At 56.9% G+C, this 20,740-nt stretch overlaps 1 protein-coding gene across 1 annotated transcript; it reads left to right on the top strand.

Moving 5' to 3' along the window:
• Nucleotides 1-6,840: 6,840 nt before the first annotated feature.
• TSPO (translocator protein) lies at nucleotides 6,841-18,535 on the top strand (the record flags this gene model as incomplete). Its single annotated transcript, XM_080705768.1, has 4 exons — nucleotides 6,841-6,870; nucleotides 15,180-15,386; nucleotides 17,169-17,307; nucleotides 18,347-18,535. The coding sequence occupies exons 2-4, from the start codon at nucleotides 15,205-15,207 to the stop codon at nucleotides 18,533-18,535; spliced, it is 510 nt and encodes a 169-aa protein (XP_080561894.1). The 5' UTR covers nucleotides 6,841-6,870; nucleotides 15,180-15,204.
• Nucleotides 18,536-20,740: the final 2,205 nt, after the last annotated feature.

The following is a 20,740-nucleotide window of genomic DNA, read 5'->3' as shown; positions in this document are numbered from 1 at the left end:
CTACTAGAACATGAAGAGTCCTTGAAATTTTCATATTCTTTCTTGCCAACATGATTCTGCCAATACTCAGCAAGATAACAGCTCTCGTTTCTCACCGAGCAGGAGCGGCGCCCCGCACGCCACAGCACCCAGCAAAAGCTCTGGCTGTTTTTCAGACACCAGCTTACTTAATTCCTTGCGGCAAGTTGTGATGGGTAGGTGCGGTTACTATTCTTAACTTACGAAAGCGCACAGATTGAGTGGCAGTTGGGTCGTGACAGGAGGACTGCAAGTTAGGATCATGCGGCTTCCCAGAGCTGTTGAGAGAGGGAGGGAGGGAGGGAGGGAGGGAGGGAGGGAGGAGAGAGAGAGAGAGAGAGAGAGAGAGAGAGAGAGAGAGAGAAAAGAGAGAGAGAGTAACTCTGATCCGCCCGAACACCCTCCTTCCCCTTGCTCTGTTTCCTGCCAGACTCTTCTAAAGAGCCTAGGAGGCAGGCAGTCAGGCAGACAGACAGACAGACAGACACACACACACACACACACACACACACACACACACACACACCTACCTTTAAGGAGCAGACCTTAGTCCACTCTGGCTGTTGTAACAGTACCACAGACTGGGGGAAGGGGGCGCCAGGTAACCTATTGGAGACTGGCAGGTCCTTTGCAGATCCGGTGTCCAGTGAGAGCCGCCTTCTGGTTTGTAGATGAGTATCGTCTTGTATCCTCACGTGGTGAACAGAGATATCCGTGTCACCTCCTTTTTCAGTAAGGGTTTTAATCCCATTCATAAGGGCTCCACTTTCTAACCTAAGCCTTCCAAAGATCCCACCTCTAATTACCAGAACATTGGGATCAGGGCTCAACATACAAATTTGGGGGACAGATTCTTCAGTCCATGGCAAATCACATCAACAAATCTACTTCACTGAGTTTGTCCATATACAAGAATCAAATAAGCAAAGACCTAACACTTAGGACGGCAGCTTTGCTTTAAAAAAAACAAAAACAAAAACAAAAACTGGTCATGGTGGCGCACACTTGTCATCCCAGTACTTGGGAGGCTGAGACAGGAGGGTCTGGGTTCACAGCCAGCCTCAGCTACTTAGTGAGGCCCTCCACAACGTAGTGAGACCCTGCTTCAAAAAAAAAAATAAATAAAATATGGCTGGAGGTGTAGCTCAGGAGTAGAATGCCCCTGGGTTCTGATCCCAATACAGCAAAACAAAACAAAACAAACAAAAAACAAAAATCCAACCCAAAAAACAGTTCTCACCAGGTTGCTGAGAGTCCTACCATGTTGCCATGGGTGGTTCTGATCCTGCAATCTCCCTGTCTCAGCCTTCCAAGAACTGGGGTTACAGATGTGTGCCACCATGCCTGGTGGCCTTGCTTTTTCTTTCTTTTTTTTTTTTTTCCTGCGGCACTGGGGATGGAACCCAGGGGCATTCTACCTCTGAGCTATACCCCCAGTCCTATTTTTATTCTTTATTTTGAAACAGGGTCTCACTGAGTTGCAGAGGGCCTCACTAAGTAGCTGAGGCTGTCTGCGAACCACGATCCTCCTGTCTCAGCCTCCTGAATGCTGGGATTACAAGCGTGCGCCACCACGCTCGACTTAGCCTCGCTTTTGACGAGGTAAAAGTGCAGATAAACTGTATGTCCTACGAGAGGGGACCAGCTCCATGAGATGTGGCACATGCATACGATGCAGTGGTCATGAAAGATCTGGAGGGGGTCTTCAGGTTAAAACGGGAGCACAGGCAGCTCCAGAGGCCATAAACCCACAGACCAGGTTCTCATTCTTAAGTATACTTTTATTGGGACATTGTAATTATATATCACAGTGAGATTCAAAGCAACATATTAAGACATGCGCATATAACCTGGTGTATTTCTGAGAGAAATCTTTAAAGACAACTACACAAGACAGGGAGAACAGGAAAGGGGACCCCAGCAAGGGATTCTGGGAGCTGGGAGCCGGTCAGCCGGTATTTCCTGCCCTGGCTGACCGCAACAGCTAATCCCTCCCAGCCCCAGGGAGAGCTGAAAACCAGCACTTGTTCCTACAACAGAATCCCCAGAAGCTTAGGAACTGGCCCCAGGTTGCGTCTAGATCGAAGGGTGAAAGGGGTAAACCAGGAGGGTTATTTGAAAAAAAAAAACCAGGTTCTTAAGCCAGGTGTGGTGGTGCACACTTGTAATCCCAGTACTTGGGAGGCTGAGACAGGAGGATCACAGGTTTGAGGCTAGCCTCAGCTACTTAGTGAGGCTCTCCTCAACTTAGTGAGACCCTGTTTCATAATAAAAAAATAAAATAGGGCTGGGAGTGTAGCCCAGAGGTAGAATGCCCCTGGGTTCAATTCCTGGCACCACAAGAAAGAAAGAAAGAAAGAAAGAAAGAAAGAAAGAAAGAAAGAAAGAAAGAAAGAAAACTTGAAAAAAAAACTAGGTTCTTAGATGCCTGCTCTTCCCCAGCCACTGGTTTCCGCTCTGGTAAGCATCTAGGTAGCTGGGAAGAGTCAAACAAGGGGCTGGGAAGCCAAGCCAGGGACAGGGGACGCAGGCGCTCTGCGGAAACAGGCCAACACTGAGCGCCGAACACAGGGACCCTGGCACTCTGCCCTTGAAGACAGGCCCTCGCCATGAGCAACGGACCCGAGGATCCTGGGGCTCTGACCAGTCTAAAAGGAAAACCATAAATGTTGACAGTGCAAGCCGGGCGCGCTGGCGCACGCTGTAATCCCAGCCTTCGGGAGGCTGAGACAGGAGCATCGGGGGCCTGGCCAGCCTCAGCTACTTAGGCCCTTTGCAACTCAGCGAGTGATGGGGTGTGTCTATACAGCGCCTAAGAAGATTCGGCCTGAGCGGCCTACGGCCTAAGGCAAAACTTTAAGTAAAGTGATTCAGTAAAAAACGGTCAAGATGGCGCCTGGAGGAAGCTAGGAAGGCGTAGTTTCCCCATTCACTATGGGTGGGGAAACTGAGCGGTTTTTCCCTTTCTACCTTAAAAGGAGCTTCCCGCACACATGAATGGCTCATGTACTGGCCTGGGATTGGCTGTAAACTACGTGCTAGTGATCTTTATCCCGGATAGGCTAGGCTAAATTCCCCTTGTGGCTTGGTGCTATATAAAGAACTGCTTGGAGAGAAATAAATGAGATCTCGCCTGACTTGACTCCCGGCTCGTGGGTTTGTGTTCGAGTCGTCCGGTACTCATCATCTCGCCAAGCCCCGGCAGCTGTCGGGCAGGATTCCCGACAAGCGAGGCCCTGTTTCAAATAAAGAATAAAAATAGGGCAGGGGGTGTAGCTCGGAGGTAGAATGCCTCTGGGTTCCATCCTCAGTACGCGGGGAAAAATAAATAAAAAAGTAGGTGAGATAGAAGACCAGAAGAGAAAGTTGGGGGAAAATTTCAAAAGCACAGCATGAGCAGCTGGTAAGCACAGGAAGCCGGCCAGGAGGGCCGGGACTGAGGGCTGGACTCTAGACAAGGAAGTGAGAAGACAGCAGGCAGGAAATCAAAGAAATTCTCCAGTATTTCCTGTGGTGCTGGGGATGGGGCCCGGGGCACTCTACCTCCAAGCTACACCCCAGCCCTTTTTATTTTTATTTGTTTATATTTATTTATTTATTTATTTATTTATTGGTGGTACTGAGGTTCCTGGAAGCCCTTCTACCTCCGGGCTACACTCCCAGACCTATTTTTACATTTTTATTTGGAAACAGGGTCTCCTAAGCCAGCACGTACAGCTGGCTTCGAACCTGCGCGATCCTCCTGTCTCTGCCTCCCAAGCGCGGGGATTACAAGCGTGCGCCACCACACCCGGCTTTTATTTTTATTTTTTAATTATTTTTCAGCACTGGGGACGAAACCCAGGGGCATTCTACCTCCGAGTTGCCCCCTCAGCCCTATTTTTTATTCTTTATTTTGAAACAGGGTGTCACTGAGTTGCAAAGGGCCTCACGAAGTAGCAAAGTAGCGGAGGCTGGCCAGGAACCACAATCCTTCTGTCTCAGCCTCCCAAATGCTGGGATTACAGGTGTGCGCCACCACGCCTGCCCGCTTTTATTTTTATTTTTGAAACGAGGAATCACTAGCTTGATGAGAGTCTACCTGCTGAGGTTGTCCTCAAGTCTGCCAATAAACCTAAAACAGACAAGTTGTTCCTACGGTTATGAATTCTAAAAGGCCAGCACGTTTACTCAGAGGTGGGCTATGGTAGGGTGGCTACTCCCCCAGTAACCCCTTGGTCGTATGCTAGGAACGTGGACAGCAGCAGAACAGATGGGCACCAGGCACAGCCTTGGGACATGGGGAAGTGAAACGTTCCTCTCCTCAGTAGTGCCTATCGATTGAAAAACAATGATGTATATCATTGATGTATAATGCCTAGCATAGGATACTATTTTGATATTATATTACTAGTTAATAATAAACTCTCGATCTTTTCCATGATTGCTTGTAAGAGGAAATGTTCCCTTAAAACAGAACCTGGCCGTCTGGCACCTTGCCTTGATGTATTAGTTCTCTGTATACTTACTGATGGATTAATTCTAGAAAAAATTGTAAGAGTAGAATGTAGCCAAAAAAGAAAGTATAAAATGCTTGCCCAAACCGAAAGGAGAGAGAGCGGAAATGTAAACTAAAGAGAGCAGCGTCACCCTCCATGGCATCTCTGTGCTGTTTCTCCGCCAAACTTCGCCGACTCCTCATCCTCACTCCAACGCTCGCGGACCCCGACTCTTGCTAGGGCTGGACCCCGGCAGTTTCCATGTTGAAAGGGCCTATTGATGCCCCTGGGTTCAGTCCCCAGAATTACACACACACACACACACACACACACACACACACACACACACACACACGAGGGAGGGGGGGAGGGGAGCGCCTTTCTATTGGGTACTGATGTACGGGTGAAATTAGACCCGTATAGAAGATTACCTGTGATTTCAAAACTCCAAGGACAAATTTTTTTTTTTTTTCTGGTTTTGGGGATTGAACCCAGGGGCATTCTCCCTCTAAGCCACACCCCTAGCTCTTTTTATTCCTTATTTTGAAACAGGGTCTCACTAAGGAGTTGAGGCTGGCCTCAAACCAGTGTCTCAGGCTCCCAAGTACTGGAATTAAAGACATGCACCACCATGCCAGGCTCAAAGTCTTAAACCCTTCTAGAAATAACCCAATCGTTTACAGACAAAGGTTTCGGCAACAGAGTGGCTTCAGCGTGCTCAGCAGCAGTTCGGCAGCTGGACCACAGCACACTGCGCGGCAGACACCTTCCGGGCACTCTTTGGCAAGAACTCCTGGAGGATGGCTCAACCTAGGCAAAGGGGAACTGAGGAGGAGGATGCTTCCGTCTGCTTCCTGTTGCTGTAACCGAAGGCCACAGACTGCCTTACTTTAAAAAGAACAGAGGTGTACTCAGCTCAGGATTCTGGGCTGGCTCAAGGTCGAGGGCCACGCCTGCGGAGGGAGGGCCTTCTTGCTGGTGGGACTCTCTGCAGAGTCCCAGAGCGTTCCTGAGCACCACACAGCCAGAGGGGCACATCCAGGAGACTGAGTCAAACTGGCTTTTATAAGAGACTCACCCTCCAGTAGCCCATTAACCTGTTAATGCCCTGACCCATGAGTGCAGCAGCCTCAGCTGTGAGACCCTGTTTCAAAATAAAAACTGAAAGCCAGGCGTGGTGGCACATGTTTGTAATCCCAGCATTTGGGAGGCTGAGACAGGAGGATCTGTGTTTGCCCCTGGCCTCAGCTGCTTGGTAAGGTCCTTTGCAACTCAATGAGACCTTGTTTCCAAATAAAGAATAAATAGGGCTGGGGTTGTAGCGCAGAGGTAGAATGCCCAGGGTTCCATCCCAGTACCCCAAAAATAAAAGAAAGAAAAAAGAAAGAACGGGCCGGGGGTGTGATCGACCTGAGGGCAAGGCCTGCGGGTGGGTCCTCAGCCCCTCCTCTGGCCCTGATGTGCAGGGGGACCCTGAGGGAGGGGGCAGCAATCCCTGCCTCATGGCACAGAGCCCTGACCACGGTGCTGCTGAGCTGAGGGACTGTCTCCTCCCTTGCTGAGCTGAGGGACAGTCTGTCTCCTCCCCGGGACTTCCAGGGGAGGGGATTTGTAATCAGGCCAGGCCCTGCAGCTGCCAGGAAGCAGGAAGAGGTGAGGGCTGCCTTGGGAGGAGGCGGCCCCCCAACATCCCACTAGGAGCAGGGCGCAGTGTTTAGGGCCACAGTGTGTCTACCGGCAGGAAAATATTTTGTTTAGTTTTGAATCAGAAGAAAAAGATGAGTAGAATCTAGCCCAGGTTATACTTGGCTTTATCCCAATACTCTAAAAACTCTGTGTGTGTGTGTGTGTGTGTGTGTGTGTGTGTGTGTGTGTGTGTGTGTGTGTGTTTGGAGAAAGGGCCACCGAGGAGAAACCGCCCGGCCCTAGGAAGGCCCTAGTGCAGCCGAGGCTCTCCTGTCCCAGGAGGACCGGTTTGGTCACCGCGGCTGGTGCAGGCCGCGGGGCTCGGCCAGGTGGAGTGACCTGCAGGGCCAGCCCGGGGTTCCCGCCACCGAGCCACGCGTGTGGATGGGCGGCGAGGGCCGAGGCTCAGGCTGGGCACGCCCCGCAGGTGGCACGCGGACCCTGGCACGCCGGGCCCCGGGTCGTCCCGGGCCTGCGTGGCCTGGCAGCCCCGCGGCTCGGCAGGCCGCGCCCAGCCCACAGATGAGATGGGGGCACAGGCGGGCAGGAAGGTGCCAGCCAGGGCCGCAGCGCCCAGGGCCCGGCGCCGCCGGGGCGGGGCGGGCGGGCGCGCGCGGTGCCGGAGCCTGGGCGGGCGGGGTGGGGCGGGCGGGGCCGTCCCGCGCGCACTTCCGAGCCGGCGGTGGCGGTGAGTGGGGCTCCGAGGGCGGCGGGGGCCCCGCGCTGCGACCCCGCGGCCCGGGGCCAGCGGGGAAACCGAGGCAGGAGCTGCCCGCGGGCCGGGCTGGGGGCCCGAGCTCCGTCCCCGGGTCCCCGCTGCCGGACCGCGCGGCCGGAGCGAGCCGGGGGGCGAGCCGGCCCCGGCTGGGGGCTCTGCAGGGCCCGCGTGGGGGCCTCCGCCCCAGCCCGGCCTCGGACTCCAGCCCGGCCTCCGCCCCAGCCGGCCTCCGCCCCAGCCGGCCTCCGCCCCAGCCGGCCTCCGGGCTCCCCCGCCGCCCGCAGGGTCCCGGCCGGGCCCGCCGTGGGTCGGGTGGCGCGGCCACCCCGTGAACTCTGGCTCCCTTCTGAACACGCGTTTGCTCGCGGCGTTTGATTGTGCAAGGGAGGCCGGAGCCGGCCTCTGTCGAGGGCAGTGCGCCCCGACCTCGGCCACGTGGGAAGGGGCCTGGGGCCTGCGCCCACGCGGTCCTCATGAAGATGGTGGGTGCGGCCGGCCCCCCACCGTGGTCCCCGGTCTGGGCCTGAGAAAAGGCTCACAGACTTATAATGAGCTAGCCAGAAGCGAAGGAGTTAGGGGCGGCTTTATTTATTTTTATTTTTTATTTGTTTGGTGGTACTGGGGGTGGAACCCAGAGGCTTTCTACCTCCGGGCTATACTCCCAGACCTTTTTTGTATTTTATTTGGAAACAGGGTCTCACTAAGTTGCTGAGAGCCTCACTAAGTAGCTGAGGCTGGCTTCGAACCCGTGCGATCCTCCTGTCTCAGCCTCCCAAGCGCGGGGATGACAAGTGTGCGCCACCACGCCAGGCAAGGGGCGGCTTTAAACCCAGGGGGCTGGCTGCAGCCGCCAGGGGACCAGAGAGAAGGTGCTCCTGCGTTTCTGGGTCACTGCCCCAGGAGACCTGAGGACTGGGGGGCCTCAGACCCAGGATCCCTGCTCAGCCCCCACTTCCCAGGGGCAGGAGGCGAAGCATGAGCAGCAGCAGAATGGGGTCCCACCCTGGGGCACTTAGAGGGGGGCGGGGCACTGGCACTGCGGGGGACAGAGTGATGCCCCGGGTCCTGAGAGGCCTCCTGGCTCTGGGAGGAGCAGGCGAGGCCTACTGACCTGACCCTGCCCTCAGCCCTGCAGCCGGGGAATGAAGCCACCCAGGGCCCTGCGACCCAGAGCTGGGGCCAGGGGGAGGGGGCCAGGGGGAGGGGCGTAGCGGGCCTTGGAGCCCCCCAGGCCTAGAACATTCTGTGACTCCGGATCCATTCATCCTTCCTTCCTTCTCTCTTTCTTTCTTTCTTTCTTTCTTTCTTTCTTTCTTTCTTTCTTTCTTTCTTTCTTTCTTATTTTGCAGTACTGGGGATTGAACCCAGGGGCATTGTACCTCCGAGTTACACCCCAGCCTTATTTTTTAGTCTTTTTATTTTTTATTTTTTTGCAGTACTGGGAATGGAACCCAGGGACATTCTACCCTTGAGCTACACCCCCAGCCCTATTTTTTAATTTTTTCTTTCTTTCTTTCTTTCTCTCTTTCTTTCTTTCTTTTTTTTTGTGTGTGGTAGTACTAGGGGTGGAACCCAGGGGTTTTTCTACCTCCGGGCTATACTTCCAGACCTATTTTATACTTTATTTGGAAACAGGGTCCCACTGAGTTGTGAAGGGCCTCACTCAGTAGAAGCTGAGGCTGTCCGTGAACTGTGATCCTCCGGTCTCAGCCTCCTGAATATTGATTGGGATAACAAGTGTGTGCCACCACTCCCAGCCCTATTTTTTCTTTTTTCTTTTGTGGGTCTGGGGATGGAACCCGGGGGCATTCCACCTCCGAGCTACACCCTAACCCTAGCCCTATTTTTTATTCTTTATTTTGAAACAGGGTTTCACTAAATTATGGAGGGCCTCACTAAGACGCTGAGGCTGTCCGCGATCCGCAATCCTCCCATCTCAGCCTCCCAATGCTGGGATTACAAGTGTGCACCACCACACCTGCCTCCCAGCCCTATTTTTTTTTTTTTTTTTTTTTTGTGGTACTGGGGTTTCTGGAAGCCCTTTTACCTCTGGGCTACACTCCCAGACCTATTTTATATTTTTGAAACAGGGTCTCTTAAGCGCACGCGGCTGGCTTCGAACCTGCGCGATCCTCCTGTCTCTGCCTCCCAAGCGCGGGGATTACAAGTGTGCGCCACCACGCCCGGCTATTTTTTAATCTTTATTTTGAAACAGGGTCTCACTGAGTTGCAGAGGGCCTCACCAAGTAGCTGAGGCTGTCCGCGAACCGTGATCCTCTTGTCTCAGCCTCCCCAGTACTAGGATTACAAGCGTGCCCACCACGCCCGCGTCTCACTTTCTTCATCTGGAAAGTAAATTTATTCCCCCATGAAAGTCCCCATGAAAGTCAAGTGGGGGGTGTGGCCAGAGAGAGGTGCCTGTTGGCAGCGTGAGGAATAAATGAATCCGGGACCATCGGGATGAACCTGAGCGCCCAGTGCCGCCCAGGACGGCCTTGCGCGCTTGCTGGAGAACAGAGTAGCCAGCTGAGCGGGGCCCGAGCGCCCTGCTATGTCCAGGACGCTCCTTGTGAGTGGGCCTCCAGGCTGGAGGGCACAGTGGTCAGCGCAGGGCATCGTCACCTTTTTTTTGTGTGTGTGTGGTACTGGGGATGGAACCCAGGGGCATCGTACCTCCGAGCTACACCCCCTGCCCTATTTTTTATTCTTTATTTTGAAACCGGTCTCACTGAGTTGCAGAGGGCCTCCTCGCTCAGTAGCTGAGGCTGGCCTCCTGAGTGCTGGGATTACAAGCGTGCGCCCCCACGCCCAGCTATCTTCGCCTCTGTTCCAGGGCTTCAGCCTTGGTCTGAGTTCCAGGCCACTTCCTCCCCTGGAGGAAATTGGGTGGGTGGCCCCCAGCCTGGTTCTTTTTCTTTTTTTGGTGGTACTGGGGGTGGAACTCAGAGGCTTTTTACCTCCGGGCTATACTCCCAGACCTTTTTTTTTTTATTAATATATTTTATTTGGAAACAGGGTCTCATTAAGTTGCTGAGACCCTCACTAAGTAGCTGAGGCTGGCTTCCAACCCCTGCGATCCTCCTGTCTCAGCCTCCCAAGCGCGGGGATGACAAGCGTGCCACGCCCGGCTTCAGCGCTGGTTCTTGTAGCCCTCACTTCTGGGCAGCTGGGGGGGGGGTCTTCCCGCTCTGCTCCTTCCTCCTTGAGAGCCTCCCCTGCACCCCTTGGGGGCAGGCGGGGCAGCATGTTCCTGACACAGGACCTGGCCTGGGTCCCGGGCGGGTGGGAGGCAGAGCTGAGAGTTGGCTCTTTATCCGCATTGTGGAGAAGATGGAAGTGAAGGGGCAGCTGAGGGTAGGGGTGTTCGCCTGTCATCTTGGCACTTGGGAGGCTGAGGCAGGAGGCTTGCAGATTTGAGGCCAGCCCCAACAAGTTAGCCAGAACCTGTCTCAAAATAAAAACAGCCTGCTGGGCGTGGTGGCGCACTTGGGAGGCGTGGACAGGAGGAGCACGCTGGTTCGAAGCCAGTCTCTCGCTGGCTTAAGAGACCCTGTTTCCAAATTAAAAAAAAGTATAAAATAGGTCTGGGAATGTAGCCCGGAGGTAGAAGGGTTTCCAGGAACCCCAGTACCACCAAAAAAAAAAAAAAAAAAAAAAAAAAAAAAAAAAAAAAATTTAAAAAATAAAAAAAATAAAAACAGCCTGGTGTGGTGGGGCACGCCTATAATCCCTGAACTGGGAGGCTGAGAATGGTGGTTCGCGGCCAGCCTCAGCTACTTAGCGAGCTCCCCGCAACTCAGTGAGACCCTGTTTCTCTTTCTTTCTTTCTTTCTTTCTTTCTTTCTTCTTTCTTCCTTTTTTGTGGGGGTGGAACCCAGGGGCTTTCTACCTCCAGGCTATACTCCCAGACCTATTTTCTATTTTATTTGGAAGCAGGGTCTCACTAAGCTGCTGAGAGCCTCACTCAGTAGCTGAGGCTGGCTTCGAACCTGTGCGATCCTCCTGTCTCAGCCAATAAAGAATAAAAAGTAGAGCTTGTGTGTGGGGGAGGTAGAATACCCCTGGATTCCATCCCCAGTACTGCAAAATATAAAAATAAAAAATATAAAACAAAAAGGGCTGGGGTGTAGTTCAGAGGTAGAATGCCCCTGGGTTCATCCCAGTCTCCTCTCTGTCTCTGTCTCTGTCTCTGTCTCCGTCTCTGTCTCTGTCTCTGTCTCTCTCTCTCTCACACACACACACACACACACACACAGTAAAGGGTAGGTGGGCGCCGTGCCCCTGTCCCAGCCCCACTCTGGGCCTTTCCTGGCCCTGCCCCAGAGCTTTGCCCCGGCCGGCCCAGGCTGACTCAGCTTGGTGGGCACCACCCCTGCCTGCCCGTGCAGGCGGTGACTCAGGAGCTGGCGGTCCCCAAGAGGAAGCTCCCTGCCCCTGGCTCGCCACGCGGGGCGTCCGGTCTCCCTGTTTTCTGACCTTGGGTGGGGCAGGGGCAGGCCCATGTGGGGGCAGCTGCAGAGGGAGCGGGACCTGTGCCTCCATCCCTCATTCCCAGCTCCACGCTGTGGGGCCAGTACCCCCGGCCTTGGCTTATCCTGCACATCAGGGGTCCTGGGTGCCGGACACCCGGTCCTGTTTGGGTTTCCCGGGCCCGGCCCCTGCAGGCTGCTGTGCAGGGTGACGAGCGGCGGAGGAGCTATGCCACGGGCCTTAAGGCTGACCAGCCTCCCGAACAGGGTGTCGGGAAGGAAGCCGTGACACGCTGGGCTCCTGTGGGCATGGGAGGCGCAGGAGACGCCGAGCCAGGGACCCGAGGCAGCTGCCTAGGCCTGGGCAGGGCGAGGGTGACTGCTGGTGGCCGCAGGAGCTGGATGACAGTGTTGAGCGGGGTGCGGTGGCGCACGCCTGTGATCCTGGGAAGCTGAGACAGGCTGGCCGCCGGTTCGCAGCCAGCCTCAGCAACTTAGTTGAGGCCCTCTGCAACTTAGTGAGCCTGTGTCCAAATAAAAAATAAGATAGAGCTGGGGTGTAGCTTGGAGGCGGGATGCCCCCGGGTTCAGCCTCCGGTGCCAAGAAGAAGAAGAAAAGAAAGCTTTGGAACGTGCTGGCAGCAGTCGGAATATGCCCAGTGCTGCTGAACTGTGCGCGTCCAGGTGTCTGCTCATTTTATTTTATTTTTGTGGTACTAGGGAATGAACCCAGGACGTTCTACCTCTGAGCTACACCCCCGGTCCTGTTTTATTTTTATTCTGAAACAAGGTCTTGCTAGATTGAGGAGAGTCTCACTCCTTCCTGAGGCTGTCCTCAAACCTGCGATCCTCCTGTCTCAGCCTCCCAAGTACTGGGATCACAGGCGTGCACCACTATATCCAGCCAGAAGTTCTTTTTACGTTCAGTGAGTCCCACCTCAGTTAAGAAAAAAGCCCCGCAGGAGTCGCCGAGGGTCTTGGGGTGGAAGTGTGTGGGGGTTGGCCGCGGGTGGCACGAGCCTGGGTCCACCGGTCAGACTGACCGGCGGCAAGGACTGGAGTTACGAGAACTGAGCTTAAGCCGGGCCTGGGAGGCGTCCTGGCTCGCCTGGATGCTTTGCGTGGAACATTTTATGTGGAACTGGTTGTTGATTTATAGAAGTTGTAAAAGTAACCGCCTGCCCCACCCCGCGGCTTCCTAAGGCACAGATTACCCAGCATGCACTTGGACGACAGCCTCCCTCGTTTGGACTCCTCAGGGCGCTCAGCCTCCCACCTGTCTAGGCCCGGGGTCCCCCCTGTGCTTGCTTATTTCTTATTCCTTGTCTCCTGCAGTGCCGACATTGTTCTCTGTCTGTCTTTGCCTGTCATGACCATAGAACTTATTTTTTTTGGGGGGAAGGAGCTTCTGGGGGCATTCTACCTCCAAGCTACATCCCCACCCCTTTGCATTTTTTAAATTTTGAAACAAGGCTCGTTAAGTGGCTGAGGCTGGCCTCGAACCTGTGATCCTCCCATCCCAGCTTCCCAGGTAGCACCCATCTGCTGTTGTGTAGAATGTTTCTTTTCAGGCACCTGCTGGGTTTTCCTTGGGCTTGGGCAAGTGTTTGTGTTTGGGGCTTTCTTTCTTTCTTTCTTTCTTTCTCTTTTGTAGTACTGGGGATGGAACCCAGGGTCCATCTACCTCCAGGCTATACTCCCAGACCTATTTTATATTTTATATATATTTTCTATTTTATTTGAAAACGGTCTCACTGAGTTGCTGAGAGCCTAACCAAGTAGCTGAGGCTGGCTTCGAACCTGTACCTTTTCCCTGTTTCCCCCCAAGCACTGGGATTACGAGTGTGCACCACCACGCCTGGCTAAGGGTACCATTTCTGTGGGTCGTGTCCAGGGGTCTCAGAGTGGCATTTACCTTGACCCCTGTGGGAGGGGCCCTCGGGAGTGAGGCTGCCCTCAGGTGCTCAGAGTGGACTTAGAGTGGTGCATCTTGGGAAAGGACCCCCCAAGGAGACCTGAGGTCCAGCCGGCCCTGTGCGGCCCGCTCAGCCCTGACCCTCGGCCCCTGGGCCTCAGTCTCCCTCTCTGTACAGTGTGAACGCCTCCTGCTTGCCCGGCTGTGCCAGGGGCCTGCGCTGAACACGCTCATTACAGTTTCCCACGCACCGCACCGGCTGCATTTGTTAAACAGAGCAGGGTTTTGTCCCACCCCAGAGATAAGCAGCGGCAGGGGGCGGGGCGAAATGCGGGGACAGTGCCGAGCCAAGCTGGTGGCCTGTCCCGGGGCCATCCTCTGCCCCTCTCAGACGCAGGGCTTCCTGGCTGAGAGGACGAGGTGCAGCTCTCTCCCAGGGCAAGGGCCAGAGGACCCCTCGGGGAGAGCTCTGCCTGGCGGGGGACAGCTGCTCCCTGGGAAGGCCCGCTGCCCATGGCCCTGCTGTCTTCTTGCTTTTGTTACAGTTTCCAAAGGGCGCATGTGCTATCTTATTTTTTTGCCCGAATCAGGGTCATTCAGCAGTCAGTTTTCTGTTCTGCCTTTTTCACTTAGTATTTTTATGTTGTAAACAATTTTCACGTTGTTAAGAAGCCCCCAAATCCCAATACTTGGGAGGTGGAGACCGGACGATCGCAGGTTTGAGGCTAGCTTCAGCAATTTGGTGAGGCCCATAGTAATTTAGTGAGACCTTCTTTCTAAATTAAAATAAAATAGGGATGGAGACGTAGTTCAAAGGTAAAATACTCCTGGTTCAACTCCCAGTGTTTTCCTAACACACACACACACACACACACACACACACACACACACACACACACTCACACTCTCTCTCTCTCTCTATCTCACTCTCTCAAGTGGGGGGGAGTGGAGCTCAGCAGGAGAGCATTTGCTTATCGTGTGGGAGAACCTGAGTTTGATCCCCATTGTTGCAAATTAAATAAGATAAAAGTCCATTGTTTGATTCTGGGGTGGTGGTGGCCCACGCCTGTAATTCCAGTACTTGGGAGGCTGAGACAGGAGGATCCAGTTTCAAGGCCAGCCTCAGTAGCTTAACAAGACCCTCAACAATGTAGTGAGACCTTATTTCAAAGTAAAAAAAAAAAAAACACAAAATAGGGATGGGTATAGTTTAGAGATAAAACTCTCAAGAGTCGGGTTGTTGCTGTCTGCATTTCCTGGCCAGCCCCTCCCACAGCCTTTGCTGGCCAGGCCTGCTTGGCCTCTGCTGCCCTGTCTCCCTGGGCCTTGGCCTCCCCTGCCTGCAGCCAGCGCCCCTCTCCTGGAGGCCCTCCTGCGGCCTCTGCCCTAGCCCCAGCTGGCTCCCCGGTGCCCACTGCGCGGCCGAGCTGCTGTCGGCTGGACTGAATCCGGTGGCTTCTTGTCATGTGTCGACACCCCCTCCCTGGTCCTTCGGAGTGTGCAGCGGGCGCTCAGCTGCCCGTCATCTAAAGCTGGGGAGACGGAGGCCGGGTCAGGGGTGCCGACGGGCTTAGGGTCCACAGGAGGCCGGCAGAGCCGCCCTGACACCAGCCCTGGTTCCTCAGGCTGCCTCCTCGGCCTCCGCCCTAGTGAGCCTCCGCTTCCCCCCACGCGCTCCCCAGAGGGGTTGAGCAGTTTCCCTGGGGCCACACAGCAGCCCATGCAGGACGTGCCCGGGCCATCACTGTCCCCGCCGTGGGCCCTGACCTGGTATGGCTCCTACATGGTTTGGAAGGAGTTGGGGGGGTTCACGGAGGAGGCCGTGGTCCCCCGGGCCTCTACACTGGGAGGCCGCCCTGGTTCCAGGGAGGCCCTCATGGCTCCTTCTCTTCCAGACTCCTGAACAGCAGCCGCAGCAGCATGGCTCCGCCCTGGGTGCCCGCCGTGGGCTTCACGCTGATGCCTAACGTGGGGGCCTTCGTGGCCTCCTCCTTCATCCACCCCGAAAGCCTCCGCTGGCACGCCAGCCTGCGCAAGCCCTCCTGGCACCCGCCGCGCTGGGCGCTCCCGCCCATCTGGGGCACGCTCTACTCAGCCATGGGGTAGGTGCACGGGTGCGGGCGGGCGGCGCAGGCGAGGGCCCGGCTTGCACAATCGAACTTTCCCCTCCTGGGCCTCGGGGAGGGTGGCCTGACAGCTCACCCCACCTGCTGGCCCTGCTCCCGGCCCTGCTCGTGGCCGGCGTGGGCAGCGGGCCCAGCCGACACTTTCCAAGACAAATAACAGCTCTGGCCAAGAACACAGGCCACCAAGGGGGACCCGGCAAGAGACCCCCAGGCCTCAGGGAGTGGGGGGAGAAAGTGCTGGGTGGGGAGGGGTGCCCCCTGGTGGCTCCAGCAGGAGCTGCACGCTGCTGGGGCCTGGTCCGCAGTCCCCTCCTCGCTCTTCTGGAATGTTCCCTGCCTCCCTCTGTGCCAACCCAGCCCAGGATGGGCCCTGGGCACTCGGCACTCTGAGGGCAGGTGGCAGAGGCCAGGCCAGGTGTGGGGGTTCACCTGGGGATATTGCCCTGAAGCCTGGGTCTTCCCCCGCCCCCTCTCCAGGCTGGCCAGCGCCCCCGGGGCCCCGTTGCCTCATATCCACCCGCTCCATTCTGGGCCCCCACACCCTGGCTGACCTCCACCAGGAGGTCCTAAGACAGCACAGACCCGGCCATCCCCGCTCAGCCCAGCCCAGGTGGCACCTCACTTGGCCTTGCCCGCTGTGCCCGGGAGATGCCCACCCGCCGCCTCTCGGCACCATCCTAGGGGTGAGAAGGGCCGATCTCCGAGCTGCTGCAGAGCCCTGGGCTGCTGCCCTGTGGTGCTGCCGGCCCTATGGCCCTGGCCAGGCTGCCTCCTGCCGCCCTCACCCCAGCCTCTCCTGCCCCACACAGCCCTGGGTCCCATCCTCAGGGCAATTCCCCTGGCGAGGTTAAGAGCCCCTCTTTTTTATTGTCGGTACTGGGGATGGAACCCAGGGCATCCTACCTCCAAGCTACACTCCAGCCCTATCTTTTATTCTTTATTTTGAAACAGGGTCTCACTGAGTTGCAGACGGCCTAAGTAGCTGAGGCTGGCCTCGAACCCAGATCCTCCTGCCTCAGACTCCCAGATGCTGGGATTACAAGCGTGCGCCACCATGCCTGGCTCTATTCTTTATTTTTGGTGGTACTGGGGTTCCTGGAAGCCCTTCTACCTCCGGATTACACTCCCAGACCTATTTTATAGTTTTTATTTGGAAATAGGATCTTTTTTTTTTTTTTTTTTTTTTTTGGTGTACTGGGGTTCCTGGAAGCCCTTCTACCTCCAGGCTACACTCCCAGACCTATTTTTACATTTTTATTTGGAAACAGGGTCTCCTAAGCCAGCGCGCGCGGCTGGCTTTGAACCTGCGCGATCCTCCTGTCTCTGCCTCCCAAGCGCGGGGATTACAAGCGTGCGCCACCACGCCTGGCAGGAAACAGGGTCTCCTAAGCCAGCGCGTGCGGCTGGCTTCAAACCTGCCGGATCCTCCTGTCTCCGTCTCCCAAGCACAGGGTGCGCCACCACGCCCGGCTATAATTTTGAAATAAGTTCTCACCGAGTTGCGGAGGGCCTAAGTAGCTGAGGCTGGCTGCGCACCGCAATCCTCCTGCCTCCGCCTCCCAAGTTCTGGGGTTACAAGGGTGCACCACTGTGCCGGCTTCGGACCCCCTCTTTACTCGCGTGGCCCATGTGCTCTCCCCCCACGCGCTCCCCAGAGGGGCTTGAGCAGTTTCCCTGGGGCCACACAGCGGCCCATGGCAGAACGTGCCCGGGCCATCACTGTCCCCGCCGTGGGCCCTGACCTGGCCTTTGTTTCAGGTATGGCTCCTACATGGTTTGGAAGGAGCTGGGGGGGTTCACGGAGGAGGCCGTGGTCCCCCTGGGCCTCTACGCTGGGCAGCTGACCCTGAATTTGGCATGGCCCCCCATCTTCTTTGGTGCCCGGCAAATGGGCTGGGTAAGTGTGGCCTTGGCCTGACAGAAGGGGCGCTTGGCTCCCCCAGGCAGGGTGGGCGCCTGAGGTGGGCAGGAGGGGACCCGAGTCCGGGCTCCCTCGGCTGAGTTTCCTCCCATGGGCCCTGATTGCAGCTGGACTGGGTGCCCCGCTTGGGTTTATGGCAGTGCGCAGGAAAGCCCACGGGCTGCTGTCTCCTTTCCCAGTGCTGGGTTGAGCCCGGGCCAGGCTGCCTCCACCACTGAGACACGCCCCACTGCAGTCCCTCTTTTTATTTTTTTTGCAGTACTGGGGATGGAACCTGGGAGCATTCCACCTCTGAGCTACACCCCCAGCCCTATTTTTCATTATTTTGAAACAGGGTCTCACTGAGTTGCAAAGGGCCTCACAAGTAGCTGGGGCTGGTCTTGAACCATGACCCTCCTGTCTCAGATTCCCCAATGCTGGGATTAGAAGCATGGGCCACCATGCCTGGCTTCCCAGTGTCTCTTTTTCAGAAAGATTCTTTTTTTTTTTTTTTCCTTTTTTTTGCGGGTCTGGAGATGGAACCCAGGGGCATTCAACCTCCAAGCTACACCCCCTGCCCTATTTTGTATTCTTTATTTTGAAACCTGGTCTCACTGAGTTGCAGACGGTCTCACTACGTAGCTGAGGCTGTCCGCGGACCGTGATCCTCTGGTCTCAACTTCCCCAATGCTGGGATTACAAGCGTGTGCCGCCACGCCCTGCTGCTGAGAAAGATTCTTGCTGAGACTGAAGCCCACACCACAGAAGCAGAGTCCCTCCCAGCTGGCTCTCAGGGACGGTCTAGACAGTTACAGAAAGTGTTCCTCTGGGACTCATCTTGGAGGTCTCAGCCCCAGCCCCGACCTGGCCTTTGGACAGGCTGCGTCCCAGCCCAGGCCACAGCCAATGTCCGTCACAGAGCGCGGGTCAGGCAGCAAGGGGAGGGTGTGGCCAGGACCCTGGCGGGTGGCCCCGGGCAGCTTCTGACTTCTCCATCCGGCTGTGGTGTCTCAGGCTCCTGTCCCTGTCCCCACAGGCCCTGGTGGACCTCCTGCTCCTCAGCGGGACAGCGGCAGCCACGACCGTGGCCTGGTACCGGGTGAGCCCGCCAGCTGGCCGGATCCTCTTCCCCTACCTGGCCTGGCTGGCCTTCGCCACCACGCTCAACTACTGCATATGGCGCGACAACCGCGGCCGGCGCGGTGGCGGGCGGCCCCAGGAGTGAGGCCCGCGCGGGACTGTGAACGCCGGTCAGGCGCCTTTGCTCGGCCAGCCAGGGTCTCCGTCAGGGTCGCCGGCAGCTCCGCCCAGGCTGAGCCCCCGGCTGGGAAGCGGCACCCTGTGCTTTCTGCTCCCGGAGCATGGAGTTTCATAAGCCAAATAAAGCCTTTAGCTTCCTGTAGCTTTCGTGCTTGGTGTGGGCAGGGGCTGTGGCCACAGAGCACAGCATGGAGGTCAGCCCATCTGGGCCGCACTGTCCAGGTGAGCCTCACCACCCCAGCCAGGCGCCCACACCCTGTGGCAGGCCAGGGGGCTACCTGCCTCCTGGGGCCTGGGCTTTGGCAGGGTGGGGCAGGTGTGCCATTTCCGTGGCTTCCAGGACGCTCAGCCCCAGCCTTCTGCAAGGTCAGGCCTGGCTGATGTCAGCCAAGACCAGCAAACTGCGTATAGAGCTCAAAGCCTGGGCTTTGCTCTCCCACCCGAGTCCTCCCCTGACGTGCGTGCTCAGAAACCTGAGGTCAAGAGAAGCTGAGGCCACTGGCCACAGTCCTCGAGGAGACTCGGCGCCCAGCCTCCCACACGCCAGCAGTGGAGTCTGGTGCCAAAAGACGATGCTCTGTAGAAACTCAGCTGAGCCCCTGGCCAGCAGTCCCCAGCTTCCTGGGTCCACGAGGGCAGAGGACTTCTTGTAAATCCTAATATTAGCTTACTTACCAAGTTCCCCAAGATGGGCAGCACCCAGCCCTCCAGTGTTCTGTGCACGCACAGATGGCACACGCCCTAGCTGCCCGGCGCCCACAGGCCAGGGGCCGGCTCCTGCCCCGCCGCACACCCGAGCGTGCGGTCCCCTCAGGGTGCACCTAACGGGAGTGTCCCCATCGCAGACACGTTACTGTAACCGAGCTTCACCCAGGACACCCCCCAAACCTCCCTGCAGCACCTGCGATCACCTTCGGGGCTCGGTGCTGCCCTGCTGAACTCCGGAAGCCGCTGCGCCCACCGGGACCCAGGCAGCCCCAGCCGCCCAGTGCGACGCACCCTGCCTTCCGATGAATGCTAGAGCAGCGTGTGTGCCAACGGGTGCCAGGGAGGAGCACTTAGCGGGCCCGTGCTGTCTCCGTGCCAGCCGCCTCGGCTGGGCCGAAGTCTGCTGACAGCCTTGCTTGAGGCTGTCCATTTGCGATGGCCAGAGAGGCATGGGCTTCTGGGAATGGGCGAGTGTGCTCATTTGCTCTTAGGGGTCAGATGGCCCCGTTCCCAGCAACTGCCCATCTCCTGAGCAGAGGGCTTTAGATGAGGTGGAGGCCAGGAGGAGCTCTGGACAAACAGGCTGCTGTCAGCCCCACCCTGTGCGGCAATCGTGCCCCTCACAGGCGGCCCCGAGAGCCAGGTGCGGGCCAGGCCACGGCCCACCTCCTCCCAGGCTGTTTGGCCTTCTGCGCTTTACCCCCGCACCACCAGGTGGCGCCACACTGCCCAACGCCACCGCACACTTCACTGACCCACTAACCGGCGGCGGCCAGGTCCCTAGCAGATGCGAGAGGCCGCCAGGCCTAGCGCCGCACTCAGCTCTCCCCGCAACGTCCCTGGGGCTGGGAAATCAGACTGGAGGCGCGGAGGCCTGTCTAGCCTCACTTCTACGGCTTTGCCCATGGGTGGGGGCTGGGCTTTCACACCCAGTCCTACGCTTCCAGGTCCCCAGAGAAATGGGCAGCCGCAGAAAAGGGCATCTTTATTGCAGTACAAATCAGGCAAGAGGTGCAGGAGGTCAGCGGCTCTCCGGAGAAGACCAGAGACCCATCCCACCCTTGGCAGCCATGGCCCTGCTGTGCCCAGCAGAGAGTGTGCGATGCCCAGCCACAGGGTGAAGCTTGCCAACAGAGGTGGTCCGCGTGCCCTAGGGGCCGAGACGGCAGGCACAATCACGTCCAGGTTGCAACAAAGAGGGTCACTTACAGCTTCAAAATGAACCAGGGTGCCCGTACTGCACTCATGGAAGGTTCCGGAAGCAGCTCCCACCCACAGAGTCAGACCCACCCACAGCACTGCAACAGCGCAAAGCACTGGCGGCTGCGGGTGCCTGGCGCACACCCGATTCCAGGAGGTCAGGGGATCAGGCGGGGGGATCTTAAATTTGAGGCTGACCTGGTAAGACCGTCTTAAAGAAAATAGTAATGCCGGGCGAGGTGGTGCACGCTTGTAACTCCAG

The sequence above is a fragment of the Muscardinus avellanarius genome (assembly GCF_963383645.1).
Source record: "Muscardinus avellanarius genome assembly, chromosome: 11".
Lineage (NCBI taxonomy): Eukaryota > Metazoa > Chordata > Mammalia > Rodentia > Gliridae > Muscardinus > Muscardinus avellanarius.
The sequence above is the reverse complement of the archived record's forward strand: the minus strand, read 5'-3'. Positions and strand labels throughout refer to the sequence as shown.